This window comes from Dipteris shenzhenensis, chromosome 8, assembly GCF_047967505.1.
Source record: "Dipteris shenzhenensis isolate YYH24624 ecotype China chromosome 8, Dip_SZ_1.0, whole genome shotgun sequence".
In the NCBI taxonomy this organism is placed as follows: domain Eukaryota; kingdom Viridiplantae; phylum Streptophyta; class Polypodiopsida; order Gleicheniales; family Dipteridaceae; genus Dipteris; species Dipteris shenzhenensis.
In genome coordinates, this window is record NC_141603.1 from 39,442,072 (window position 1) to 39,457,286 (window position 15,215).

A 15,215-nucleotide genomic window follows, 5' to 3' on the forward strand; every position below is an offset into this window, starting at 1 on the left:
CGGTGTGTAGCATGGGAGAGATGTTTCTGCTGGGGGATAATCTTTGCACATTTAGACATAGACAAATTATTTTAGCAATCAGATATCAATGGGAGCCATCAAGGTAATCAAAATACGACTGGAAAAAACAAACGATCAACGACACAGAAGCGTTATGACCACGATAAATAGTAATATGCATAGCAACATTGCAACATGTTGGATTACTTGCAGCAGCACGAAAGCGATGAAAACTTCTTTTCCATTTCGTTCAAATTTTAGGGGCGGTTCTGCCTAGAAGTTGCAACAATCATCGCCATTTCTCATGTCATATTAAGTCCGTTGCCAAGCAAAGCTTACGCTCGATGCAAACGTTGACGTCCAAAGTTTTACTCAGAACAGTTATAAGCAAATAAGAAAATTTGCTACACGTAACGTCAGCAGCCGATTGGTGTCTAGCCAAAAAAAAAGGATGGTAGTACGTATACAGACGGAGGGCGTTAAGAATCAAGATAAGTGCTTAGTTCGAAGATTTGAAATGGGTTCTAGATGCATGGTAAGTGACACCAAAAAGAATAATCTCCGTATCACATCAATGAAGACGCTTACTTGATGCCGTATCCATTCGCCTTCGAGAAAAGATTCTAATGCTAGCGTTACGGAGCCGCTCAATAGTATTTCTGGCGTACTGGCTGCTTCAGTAATACGAGTATGCCGTGCCTCCAAGGATGATGTTGTTGGGTTTCCTGCAATCACCTCCAAGACGTTTAATTGTATACGTGATGATATGGTAATATGATTTAAACACAATGTCATGTAATACGAAGCATGGAACGCATATAAAAATGCAGTCTTACCAGGTTCTTGTCAAAGCTGTATCGTGTTCATGAAAACTATTTGAGTTGATCATCCTGTAAGGAAAAACCGAATTTATTAGTGAGTCAAAGCCTATACATTAGTTTTAGATCACGAATAGTTCTACTTGGATAACTCCATACCTGTCTGTAACCTACATCATGGCATCGCTGCTATAAATTGAACTGCTAAGGGGCTTGAGATCTTGTAAACTTGGAAACTTGATTCCTGTTCCTGTTACTAAGTCGTTGTCAGAAGTTCCAGTGGATGGAATCGGCTGCTGTAAAAACCCTAAAGTAGCATGCATTGTCTCCTGGCCATGTTTGTTAGTCACTTCATCGTCCCGCGCACTCCTCCGTTCTAGCAGGCGCAGCACTTCATGGCCCTCTGATTTCCCGTTCAGCCTAAGGTTTGGAGAGAGAAAGTCCTCTACCTGCTCGGCTCTGTGTGGTTCCATGCTCTTAATGATCCAATCTGTGCTCCCAATGTGGTCTCTCGAAGTTTGCAGTGGAAATAGTTTTTGAAGAGACGAACGTAAGTCTGGCGGGTCAGTCCTTTCCATTTGCGCGTTTGGGCTATCATCCGCTCTGGTCACTACATTTTCCATGAGGTTGTTCTTGGAGCCTCCAGGTCGCAACCACGGTACGGGAAGCTCAACACCGGCATATGCATCTCCTGTTGATTGTCTTTGGGTTGTCACATGAGACCCACCTCCTAAGGTGGTTAGGGACAGACTAGGACCAGTGCGATTTCCTTGCATAAAATCGTGGTTTTCTTCTTTCTGCTCAGTGCTTTCGGGATGTTCAGATACTTGCCTGTTGCCCTCTTGTGACGGAAGCGATGAAGTTGCCAAGGAGGTGGCTGATACCAATTCAACTTGTTCCTCTGTGGTTGGTGAGCCCTTACCTGCGGATGTATAGGCATACACGAGTCAAATAACCTCTCTCTCTCTCTCTCTCTCTCTCTCTCTCTCTCTCTCTCTGCACTATCTAATAAAGAAAGGCACAGCCTATTATGACATTGAAATTTAGGCTGAACAAAAAGATAACTCCCATAGAGACTAGTAAACTTCACCCGCATCGATAAATCCTATTATGCCCTCGTTTGCATGTCTCTCACGATGCTTTGTATGGCCCCTGCTATCATACGTAGTGTTAGGGCAAGAGAACAGGGTTTGTTCTGAAAGATTGGATTCTTACCAATTTGATCATCCCCTGGATTATCACAGTAGAGTATGCTTGCTTTTGATCTCAAATATAAGAGGAGTCTTCTCTACCGCACCCACTCGCTTGCAGCTATTCAAGCTACAGCGTACTATTTGGCCTTAGTAGATTATGGGGTGAAATTACGTTCTAATTTTCGAGTCCAATTTCAAATATTGAGTTGTCATCCCTACTAAGTGAAGGGTATGATTACTTGCATCACGTACTATTTAATCGTATGGGTTGCTATCAATGAACAGACGATATAAAATTGCTTCGTCTACATGTGTGATATTTGGTTACATCATTATGGGAGATTACAACAGCTCTGGGACAACTAGAATAACTCCACAACACAATGAGTAGCTAGGTGTAGTAGTGGGCAGTCAACAAAGTGGGATAATGGTTGATATATCACCACAAATAGTAGTAGATTAGCTTACCTCATGTTCCTATTACACTAAGGATATGCACCTTTTGTAGTCACCTCCCTCTACATAAACTTTGTTATCAAGCGCCCATTTGATATCTTTTACTTCCATTTCTTGAGGACCATGTGCATATCATGTTTCATGATGCATTACTGCATATTTTACTAAAGCTCATTGCACTTAGTGTTGAGCAATGTGCTTATAAGAAGTATCACTGAGAATAGTCTCGATGCCTCCATAAGTGCTCATCGAACTCTCTATCAACAAGAATCTTGTAATATTTTGAGATTGAACTTGTAATTGCATCAATTGCACCCAGTTTGACTAGAGGTAGCTTCTTTATAATACTTAATAATAGATTGGCCATATGATGTAATTCCCCCTTCTTAAACAACATATTCCAATTTGTCTATGGTGATAACAAGATTTATTATTGTTTCTCTCAATTGCACATGGCATATAGGTGATACATAAGAGCTTATATCTAGATGAATTCAGAAACATGCCCAAAGACATCCTCCAAAAACACAACATAGTGTAGTTTCAATCTCATGATAGTCACTCATCAAGTTGAAAACCATAAACTCCATCATGCATAGTAGGGACTAGCTATTATGCCATCTCCAGTGATGTCATCAGCACCCAACAATAGGTGTAGAAAGTTTTAAAAATCATCCTATAGAAGAGTGAGGTTGGCATGATATAGTTCTCATACCTTGGATTTGAACCCTCCATAGTTATGCACTCCTATGATATATGATTTGTATTATTGCACAAATGTGCAAAAAATGTAGTAGTGTTACCTTTTATCTCCACTAGTATACAACCCATGGCAAGGCATCGGTTACAACTACCACTCTAAGCTTGTAATAGCAATAATATATTGTATCAATGATATTTTGATCAATAGCAACTGCTATTCAAAATAAATAAATCTTCCATTAGTAGAAAAGTCATTGAATCTTCCTTGTTTGATAAATAGCAAAACTACCATTCAAAAGAACTAGATGTTTTCTCAATTAGACCTTTACACATAAAGGTATCAAGCAATACTAAACATTAATTCTATCCTTTTGTACTTTTCGACAAGATAATCGGCCGGTTGTTCACATTCCCGGATGTACACGTTAAATTTGATGTTAATGTGGTAGGCTTTGTTTTACTCTAGCTTGTAAGGCCCTTAATCAAGCTACTCAATTTATGCTTTCTTGTAATTTCTTGCAAGATCATTGGCTGTTCTCATTCCTAGGCATTCCACCATAGCTTTATTGTCAACATCGAAAGATTTGGTTTTATTCTTTATCCTCGAAATGCTTGCCTCTTACTCAAAATGTTTCATTTTGATAGATAACATGTTTTTCTTTGCAATTTCCTATAAGAGGGCATATTGGTTATTTGCATGTTGAGACATTCACCATATCTTTTCTATGGATATGTAATTGTTTGCTTGCATGCTTTAGATGATGTATCGGGATTTCAATCAAACTATGATTTTGACATACAAGATGGTTAGTTCACTCAAACACTTGTTTGTTAGAGTGGGGGGGTGAAAGCATTCATGACCACAAGCATTGCCACTCCCCTTTCCCATGGCCTAATTGTGAAGAGGAGCGAGTAAGGGAGGCACATGGGGAAGGAGAGGAAAATGGTGATCTCACTATTATTTTCTTATAGTAACAATTAATTTTTCAAAAAATCAAATTAAAAAAATAAATATATAAATTAAAAAATAAGCACATGTGCATGTGTGTTTGTGTGTGCGGTTTGTGTACACGCATGCACATTCACCTATGTGCATGTGCATGTGTTCAAAAAACAAAGGTGAAGCACTTATGATAGGCGGATGTCTACATGAATTAATGGATAGCAAGTAATACCATCATAAAAGTAGTATAAGCAGTGTATTTACCATGTGTGGTAATGCTTGTAGTCACTACTTTGCTCTAGCTTTGCAAGGCAGCCTCAATGCTAAATTTTCATATTGAACATTTCTTTAGGGTTGTTAGCTTGCTGGCCCAAAGACCCTTAGGGTAGATTTTATCTGGACCTTATATTGAATCTAGTATGAATTTTGTCACATCCGTCCCTTTTTGTCAACACAATGGATTTTAATATGATTCTTCTATTAGGATAAAATAGTATCCTATCACCCATCTTACTTAGAAACATGGACTTGTCAACTAACCGTTATAAATACACATAAGATCTTACCTAAGTGTCTTTTGTAAACTACTATCTCTTATCTCAAGGAGTGCAACGAAGACACCTTATGTATCATGTGCGTTTCAATGGGTATTTGAAAACTCCTCAACTAAAACATTTTCCCAATAAGACCACCCCTCTTCAATTATGAAGAGCACGTGGTACACTAACATTATGTGAGTTGAACTGCTACATGCTAAAGGAAAAGGGGGTGGGATACCTAGTGTGACATGCCATCATGTCGGGGGGGGGGGGATACCTAGTGTGACATGCCATTATTTCTTAAAACCCTAATTATTTTTTAAAGACTATAATGACTTCTAAACTCTCTCCTTTTCTGCAATCAAATGGGACTAAATAACAATCTCTTACTCTCTCTCTCTCTCTCTCCCTTTTGATTTCCTTCCTTAGGACTTAAATAACACGATACTATAACCTCTATATCTACCTCTTTAATTATGTTTCACCGTAGTAGACAATTATGAATTCTAGCACATTCAACCAATTATATACAACCTACAAGTTTAAAGTTTCATAGCCTTGCTATGCACTTGAACAAGGGTTTGACTCTATATTCTTAAAACAAATTTAGGCTTTAATCCAAACTCATGTTGTTACATGAAATCTCATAAGTCCATAGGACTTTAGATACACCTTCATAAGAATAGAATATATCCAATATTACAACTTACATTTTCTAACAAAACAAGAATAGAACAAAGGAAAAAGGAAAGTTTATAAGAAAATCAAAATTATGAGTAAATGAGAAAATTCAAAAGTAAAATAGCTTAGTAAGCAAAGCTATGCTTATGTCCTCATTAGTCTAAGCATAAGCTACCAACCAGGTTTTGAAAGATTTTAGAATTTCTTGGGTAAACCCAATGCTTACTAAGCTTTGAAATCCCCACCTGAACAACAGAAACTTTGATAGAAAAACAGAACAAACAAAGCAGAAAATAAGAAAAATAAATAAGAGAGAGAGACAAAGAGAGAGACAGAGAGGGGAGGGGGGGGGGAGTGTAGGCAGCAAGTAGGAGGAAGAAGGAGGGAGAGTAGATAGGGTTAGATGTCACATCAAAAGTACACAATGGGTGGTGGACGGGGACTTATATAGTCCCTCCACATTTCCCAACTTAAGGGCCAATTAAGTAGTCATTTCCCCCCCCTTCATTACAACTTCATTGCTAGATCTCTGGTCTAATGACTTCGATTAACACTAGTCCCAGTAACAAGGACTACCACATTAGAACTTGCTAATGGAATAACTTTGTTATGCAACACAAGGGTCCAAAACATGTCCTTTTGCATTCAACATTCTATGAAGAAGTTGCATTTTGACATCAAGCCACTCACGGTGCAATTTCATTCATGGACAACAGTGGCTCTACGACTATGATCCGTCACTCATCTTCAGTAACCACACTTTAATTTCTCCAAAACAGGAAATTTATCGAGCTTACTAATTCCAAGCATGCCCATTCAACACCAATTGCCTTTGCTTTACAAGTTAAGAAGTGGGTGCATGCCCACCCAAAAAAAATAAAAACAATACAACTGGTTCTAGCATAAGGGAATGAAGATAACAAATGTGCATATAAGAAAGCAAATCAAACACCAATAAAACAAGGAATATTTTACTATTAGTATTTTAAAATAGATCCTTATTAATGTAAAAATTAAGAATAATTTTAAACCAAAAAATATATAGGGGGAAGTTTTCAATAGTAATAATAAATAAGTCAATAAAAAAACTAAACTTAACTTAATTTAAGCAAGTACCCAAGAGTAAATGACCCCTAAAAATAGAACAAACCCAAGGACTAAAAAGAAATGGGCTTTGAAGGTCTCAGCTATTCCATGTTCAAGGATTCTAAAGATACCCAAAGCTGGAATTCCAAAGATATAATGACTACAATGTAGGATGAGTATAGGTTTCTTCGTTACTTTTCTTGTATTATATCCTTTCTAAGAAGTGATAGGATTAAATAACTAAATTGAGGGATGAATTCACTCTTAGTTGTATAAAGATGAACCCATACTAGAATTGGAAAGTAATCACTCCATATCTAGCCATATTAGAGATGTTTGATCCAATGGGAGGCATTTGTATGACATTCAACATTACTCATGCAGTTGTCGTTTATCATGATAAATATCAACATCTTCTAAACCTAAAGAAGATTGGGTAATGCTAATGCAATGTGAAGATCCATGAAGTTACAATAGCTTCCTTTGGTTGTATAGTTAAGCTCATAAAACTATCAAGGATAAATTCCTCCACCAAAAGAATTTAGATCTTTGTATATAAAATTTGTAAATTTTGGAATGCAAGGGACAAATCAGTCATCTAAGGATCTCCTAGCCTTACTAAGTTTATGGATAATGATTGGGCAAGTCTCGTAATAGATCATTTCTTTCATAAACTCTATCATATTTGAAAAGGTAGAAGTTTGCTAGTAACAAAACATCGCAATCACTACCCATCAAAGTATCAATGCTTTGTTGGAATAAGAGTCTCCTAGATTTATGAAGAAATTATCTAGAAGAAAGCTCACCCATTAGGTGACGTCTTTAGCATCTATAACTTTTGTGCACCTTTTGTTTTTCAAATCAAGGTCTTGCTTTTAAGATTTTATCTGAAGTCAAAATGCAAGGCTGATTATTAAACTCTGAAACTTGCATATATTATTTTCATACCTATGATTGAAATCTTCTAAAACCAACTTTCATATTTGTGACTTCAAAATCTGTAGAGAGTAGGAAAATGAAATGTTTCAAGTGAAATTAGAGTACACTTCTCTTCTACACTCCAAGAGGAGTTTAAAAATGGTATGATTAGTGTATATCTAATCAAAGCATTTAAAATCCAACTTTAATGTACTGCAACATCAGCCTCTGTCAGTAGGGTTGCCTCGTATCCATCCTATAAATAGACATCCAACAGTTGTCCCTTGCTTGGCAATATGGCCTTGAAGCAATAACTCACTTTGAGACACAAATTAGAGAATTCTTCCAAGCCACTTCAATGAATCTTGGTTTCTTATGGCTTTTATGAAACTTCTAAGTTCCATAAAGATAAGGAAGACTTGGGCAATAAATGAACCCAAAAGACTTACAAAAGTTTCAATGTTTCACAATTTAGTCCTTTTGAGGTATAGAACAAGAAGCATATCTCTTTGCTATAGTGTTAACCACTCCTACTAGATATTGCAACTACAATTGAAGACAAAATAATTTGAACATTTGTCTACATAAGATCAAAAAATTTGCTAGAACTGTTTTTCTTAATTTTGAAGCAGTAAAATCAGAAGTGTTGATTTTTGAAATTTCCCAAAGGATTCTTCTACTTGGATAACAAAGTTTCAAACTCCTTCTCTATAACTTTTAGTAGCCATATTGAATCTTTAAAAGAAGAAAGTAAAATTTTGTGCCATTGAAGAAAAGCCCATAATGCTTTTGCATGTCCTCTTGAATGTCGCTACATACAAAACTCCCATCCTCTCTTAATGAACAAGAAAAAGAGGTTATCTAACACTTACACTTTTACTACTGTTGGCTAGCTTAGGAGCCCCCAAGGGATAATTGTTTGGAGGCCTATTTATAGGGCACATAAGAGACGACATCAAGGGAAGGATAAACATAGAGGAAAAAGTGCTATAATTGCTAGTAATATGATGGCAATATTGAGGGACAGCGATGGAGACTACAATGTGGATTGACGAAACTTGTCCAAAAATGGAGTAGGACCATGTTCTTGGGTCTTTTTCCATCTCACAAGAAGCTAGCAACTTGTAATAAAGACTTCAGAAAATGATTAAGGGCAATAAGAAAAAATATACAAGCACAATGTATGAGATCAAGATTCCCCTACAAGAATGGCTAAACAATCCTCCTTGTTTTCTAACTTCTAAATAGTGGGATGGTTATATACCCATTGTACAAAGAAAAAAGCCCGACCAAAGTAAATCAAGATCATGGTCTCCAATACATATTTGTTTTAAACATACATGTACATTTGATGACTAGCTATCAATTACATTTCACTCATTTGAGCTGATGCATATCATAATCTTATTTAACATGACTAACTAAATTGTACAATATTAGAGCAAGGTTAAAGGTTCCCTTGACTACATGTTAACACGAAATAAATTATTTCAAATTATTTGTGTGAACACTCTCTATATATTCATGTTTATTTATGCAACACTCTATGGTGAGCAAAGAGAAGCAACTAGTTGTTATTAACTAGGAGGTTAGAGACAAACTAGTAGTTAAAGAATCTTTGGGTTCCCTTCAAGTCTTAATGGGTAATGGAGATTTAGTTTTCATGTTAGGCTTCCTGATGTCTTATGTTCTTTCAAGGCCTTTCATAATTATACTTACTCAGAGGAAGATTGTAACTATCATCATTTAAAGTATGTTAGGAGTTTAAATTCAAGATTTCATGTGCTTTATCTACAAGAGCTTCTTTCTTTTCCTTTATATGCTCCTCTTAAAAGCCAATCATTATGTGATCACGGCATGCTCTTGGCACGTTATAGGTGTGACTAGCCACTTCTATGGCTTGTGTAAAAAATCACCAATAATGTAAGGAGGTTTTGTTAGGACATAAAGATAAAATGATTGAACCTTACGTGAATTAAAACATATCCAAGAGTCTTGCTTCCTTGGCTTTTGTCCCAGTTGTAGCATAGATTGTATTACCTTTAGATTTCCACAAAAACATGAAGAGTGTCACAAAGAAGATAGGCTAGATCTACCAGAAAGCATAAGTCAATGGTCCACCCACATGTCACATGTGAAATCATTAGCCAAGTCAACATGGATCAAGTACCAGCTATCTAGTCACATATAATCACAAAGATGCACTATTAAGAAGCCCCAGGTATTTAAAAAACCTAGCAACAACCCCTCTTTACTTTAGGAGCTGACTTTGTGTACAAATATTCTATGAGGTGAAGCCCCCAATCATATGATTCCCTAGTCACCATTTAAGAATATAAGCAAGAGTATAAGTTAGGATGTATCTCACAAGGTTCAAATATACCATGGAAGAAGCTGTGAACCTAAAGCCATCATTATCATGTGTGTATGATTGTTACTAGCTTAGCATACATTTCAGCTAAACTTAGGATTGGGTAAGACATTGTCAATGCATATTTAAGACTTGAGGGTGATTTTGATGAGTCACAGAATGTCGTGTGCCCTTGGAAATAAGGACTTAAGATTGCCTTTAATCATGACTATTTTTAATTGAGACATAACTTATAATTACCTTGTCACTAAGCCATGAAAATCAATTGAAACTTTTGAGCTATTATGGCCTTGTGAAGGCATTGCTAAGTTAAGAAAACTCAATAGAAATAAATCTTCAAGAGTATCTCCCTTCTTCTATCCATTAATTTGCAAGAAACAACAATTGGAGGTAGAGATTAATTAATGTCTTTTATTTCCAATCAACCCCCAATTAGTCTCATTGTACTAGAAAACATACATAATTTCATATATTCATATCACGATTTTGCCTAGTTGAGAATCAAAATAGATCATGATTCCTTAGGAGAGTCATTGAATAGTATTATATGTCCATGGAATGGGGAGCAAAGAAAAGCAACTGATTATTATGGGTATCAGGTTACAGGTAAAGTTGTAGTTGTTGATCTTTTGGGTGCCCCTCAAGTTTAAACAGTATGGAAAAGTATTGTCCTTTTCTTGCTAGATTTCTGTATGTGTTATTTTCCATCAAGGCCTTTCATATCTATACTTTCAAGGCCATATGTCTACTGACTCTCCACTGAGATCTCCAAATTAAGATTTCACAACTACAAAACAACACATTATTTAAATGTAGAATCAATTGGAGATTGTTTGTAATCTTGTGAAAAAAATTTCCAGTAAGGACTGGAATAGTGGAGCTTGCCATTGGCGCCTAATCCTTGCAGGTTGCAAGCTCTAGCCTCGAGTGAAGAGTCTCGACTCTCACATCCCCATCCATCACTGAGCCGTGGATCTTTTGCCTCTCTTCTACCTAAGTCATCCATCTCCCTCCTCTGCTAAGCCCCTCCCTTCTCACCCTTCGTTCGCCTCCCTCTCCTTCAACGTGTCTCCCTCTACTCACTCTCACTTCCTCAACCAACCATGGCTCCTTTCTCTCCTCCCCTCAATCTATCTCCCTCACCATCTAACTCGCTAGCAAGAGTGAGGATATGGGAGCAGAGGCAACCTTATATCAATGACATGAGGCGATTGGAAATTTCACAAACTAAGAAGCTTCTAGACTTTGAACTGCGCCGCCTTAATTTTCTATAGGAAACCTATGTTAGTCATTCAGAAGTGGGGCACATTCCCCACTCCTATTAACTAATAACACATTAAAACTCATCGTGAGCACGTATTACTAAGAACAATATCATTGTCATTTCAAATATGTTAGGAATTCAAACTCACCATTTCATGGAATTTTTCTATAACGACTTTCACATTTTCCCTTTGAGTATTCCTTTAAAAAACCAATTATGTGAGCATGATGTGTTATAGGTGTGAGGGGCCATGTCAATGGCTTGTAAAAAGACTAACTAATAGACCTATAGCGGTCTCCTTAGCACATAAAAATTGAAACATTTCAATCTTACTTGAATTCACAACATTCCCTATGTATGTATGTATATATGTATGCATGTGGTTTTTTTCCCAAGTTGTAGTGCATATTTGATCACCTTTAAGTTTACACAAAAATCATGGGTGTCAGTACTAAGATAGGCTAGATCTACCACATGCTTATGAGGATATGTCTTACAAGATCCAAATATCCATTATGAAGGAGATGTGAACCCGAAACCATTGCTACCATGCATGAATCATTGTTACTAGCTTAGTTTCTACTTAATACTAGACCTTGTAAAGGCATGTACCTTATGGCAAATAGCACTTGAAGAATACTTTCCTTCATTTAATCCATGGAATTGTAAGAAACACATTTTTCATGAGTTTTATTTCCAAATAGCCTCTCAGTAGAGTAAACTAGCCACGACTTTGAACTCAAGGCGTTCAACACTAGCCTACCCATGGACATGCCCAAGGCTAATGGATAGGCAAGATTGCCCCCCCACAGCTCGCCCATAGTGAGGATTCATTTATTGCGTGGGCAGTGGCCATATTGTCTAAACGTACTCATATCATCCCTATAAGACGCAATCAAGAATCGAAATAGATTCTATCACTCTCCCATTATAAGTCGTACGATTTGACAAGAGCGAAGACTTTAGGACATTATGCTTAGCATGGTTCAATAAAAGCCACCTTAGCTGTGAGGTTGCTAAAACCTTGGTAGGTTGAGAGCACTACCTAGATATATATGAAGCCATTACAGAGATTACAAAGGAGACGCCTAGATATATGAAGCGCACTTGCAGGACTTAGAGAAGTTAGAATCCAATAAGACGGAATGGCTACCTAAGTAAAGATTAATCGAAGCCCCAAATAATGAAAGAACATTTTAATCAGCAACTACATTTATCAAAGTTCCTAGACATTCTCTTAATACGATGTATTTCGACAGACTGAGGGGTTGGAAACTTGCCATTTCTTAAATTTTCGCTCTCTGTAGCCTCGTCGGAGTCGTTCTTCTTTTGGGCACCACTCGGATCGGCTGTGGAGCTAACAGCAGCAGCAGGACTCGGCTGAGGCTTCCTCCTTCGCCTGTTATGATCAGCGAGCCTCTTCCGGCAACTTCTCTTTCCGTCATCAAACTCGGAAAGAACGTGAAACCTGCTAATACACCACCAAGCTCATTAGGTTTTGACACCATTTGGACAAAAATACGTCTTCATTATACAGAGCTACGCTTTCTCAGATCTGAATCTCAGAGCATCAAGTGAGGCTAATCAGCGCCATCGTTTCCATATGCATGTGATAGCTACAAGAATGTTAATGTCACGAAGATATCACCATGATCCAATGTTAGACAAATGAGATTCCGCGTAAGTAAAAACAGCCGCGATGAAGCTTTGGCTATCAGCTGTAAACTGCTGCGACAGCTCAACTTAATGCTTTAGGAAAGGGATTCGACCGAAACCTGTAATTGGAACTTAGTATGCCACTATTGGACGTTTAATCCTGATAGCAAGGAGCCATGCAACTCAAGCATAATGCAATTGCAGAACTGAAGTTCAAGTGGCGGGGGACATGGAACCTAGAGCGGTCAACGATCTTTGTGACATACTAACGAGCACAGCTCCTCGAAACCGAGATATAGCAGCCCATTTGACTGAGCTTATCGGCACGCTTTTGGGATCGCTGATAACTTATACGCCGGACCTGCATGGTAGCAAACGAGCGTACCTGCTGCACTGCTGGCAAAAACGTTGTGTCTGCCCTCCGATTAATACCGTGGCTGCTTTGGAGTGGTATTCGCACACTTTATGTCTGCGGTGATAGTGCTTTGCGACGCTAAGGTCAGCTTTGCAACCCTCAGCCTGGCACAAGGGAGCTTGCGCTCCTGGTGAATTGGGCCTCGGGCGCTTGCCAAACCTTCCGAACGCATAATCGTCAGCTGAGAAGTATGTCCGCCCACCCAGATTCAGCCCTATTCTAGCATTGAAATCAGCTGTTGTGTAAAGTTCCTGTTTCACGATGTCCTGGAGTCTCCGGTGATCCAAGTTGACAAGCCCTAGGAGATTCGATCTAGGGTCTCCATACAAACTCGATCCATTTCCTCCGGTGTATGTATTGATCCCTGTAGTTCCGATGCTACCGTAATAAGGAGTGGACGAAGCTTGAAAACTCGGCGAAGCACCCTCATACATCCCTCCTGAACTTCGGACACCAACTGTGTTCAATAAGCTCCATGTATTATGAGACAGGTTTAAGTTGGAAGGATTCATGGTGGCGGAAAGAAGGCCGTCGTATTGGCAGAGATTGGATATGCCTCCGATGGGTTCTGCTTGCATAATGCTTGGCTTGTAGTCTCCTTCCTGGTCCCCTACATAGCCGTTGGCTGAGTGCTGGGCTAGAATCATGGCGTTATCCCACTCCCAATCTTGCTGTCTGGGCGGATGAAAGTATCGTGATTCTAATCCTGAGCACACAGAGGGAACTGCGTGATCCGGCCACGTTTCTGTGGAATGCCAAGTCGGACCTCCGGTGTGATGCGTCGTGGAGTTGGCAGAAGGGATCATCCCATCTGACGGCTCAGGAGAGCGGAGGTGCAATTCAAAGATTGAAGGCAACCAACGTCAACAGTAGTAGTAGCTTCGCTCTAAAATGCCAGATCTTCGGTGAACGGCAACACCTTGAGCTTCATAATATTGTCGGCCTGCCGGGCAAGCTGAAAGTCCCGTGACCGAATCGCCCAACATGAGGTCTGCAACTTAGCAAGTCGGAGCATCACGAGAAGCGTAGCTAGCGGAGCACAGCTTTTGCGAGGAAGTGCATTTCAAGAGTATCGACTTACGTATATGCGAGCTGCACTGCAGGACCTCCCCGGCTTGCGGCACGTAGGGCGCACGGCCTTGGCTACCGGCTGGGAAGCGGGAGTGCAGCTAGCCGGTGTCAATTAGGGAAGCAAGCAAGGTGGGGTTTGTGTTCCAGAAGGAAGCAAGCACGAACCAGTACTTGGAAAGAGAGAGTGCACAACCCAAAAAAAGGTGCGAGTTGGGGGAGCAGGAGGGCGACTGGGAGCTGGGGACAGAGCAGAAGGGCTAGCTGAGGTGCGTAGAGAAGCTGAGAGGACGACAGCGAGCGGAAGGAGTGGAGGAGGGGGGGGAGGGGAGGAGGAAGGTGAAGGAGGGCGATGGGGGGAGGGGGATGGGAGAGGAGAGAGGCGAGAGGAGGTGGTAGGCAAATTTAACTGGAGGAAGCATGGATGGAGCTTGGAGGACGGACTAGGGAGAGCTAGGATAGAAGTACTAGTACGCACTGCTCATGATTTTTTGTGAGGGAAGCCATAGCCAGTAGGACGACTACGACGAAGAAGAAGAAGAAGCAGCAGAAGCAGCAGCAGCAGTAGCAGACTAGAAGAAGAAGACGAAGAGAAGAATAAGCAGTAGGAGGAAGAGGAGGATTAGGGACTATGGAGTCAAGTCATGGCGATGAAGCCTTCGCAAAAACAACACGCCCCACACGAGCTCTTTGTTGGATTGCAAGCCGAGCTTTGCTCCCTTGCTGCCTACAAGGCGGTGTACTAGCAACCGTAATAAGTCTGTCCTAATAAGTCCACCCTATAAAAGCTCTTCTACCTAACTCGACCGGGGGGACGAGTGTACTGAGACGTGAACTGTTTTACGAAAGGTGAACCGTGTGTGCGAGACACACACACAAAAAGTGCGTGTGACACACTGTGTGTGTGTGTGTGTGTGTGTGGAGGGGCTCCTGTCGAGGCAGCTGGCTCGCATGACGATGTGGACGTGGCATGTGGGCCCCGCACGAGACAACAACAACAACAAAGGGGGGGAGATGGGACCCGCTACTGGAAGACTATAGGGCCGCCCACTGTACGTGGAGTCTGACCGCTCTACTGCTCCCCATCACACAAGCCTTTCCTGTG

The 15,215-nt window shown here is 39.8% G+C and overlaps 1 protein-coding gene across 2 annotated transcripts; it reads right to left on the minus strand.

Moving 5' to 3' along the window:
- Positions 1-216: 216 nt before the first annotated feature.
- LOC147899482 (uncharacterized) lies at positions 217-14,760 on the minus strand. 2 transcript variants are annotated; one of them, XM_087377994.1, is made up of 6 exons: positions 14,124-14,760; positions 13,013-14,033; positions 12,252-12,439; positions 978-1,740; positions 837-890; positions 217-725 (listed from the first exon to the last, which is right to left on the minus strand). In XM_087377994.1, exons 2-4 carry the CDS (start codon positions 13,846-13,848, stop codon positions 989-991), a joined length of 1,776 nt encoding a protein of 591 aa, XP_087234120.1. In that variant the 5' UTR covers positions 13,849-14,033; positions 14,124-14,760; the 3' UTR covers positions 217-725; positions 837-890; positions 978-988. The 2 variants fall into 2 exon arrangements, with proteins under 2 accessions (XP_087234120.1, XP_087234118.1); XM_087377992.1 differs by having other exon boundaries at positions 13,013-14,760.
- Positions 14,761-15,215: the final 455 nt, after the last annotated feature.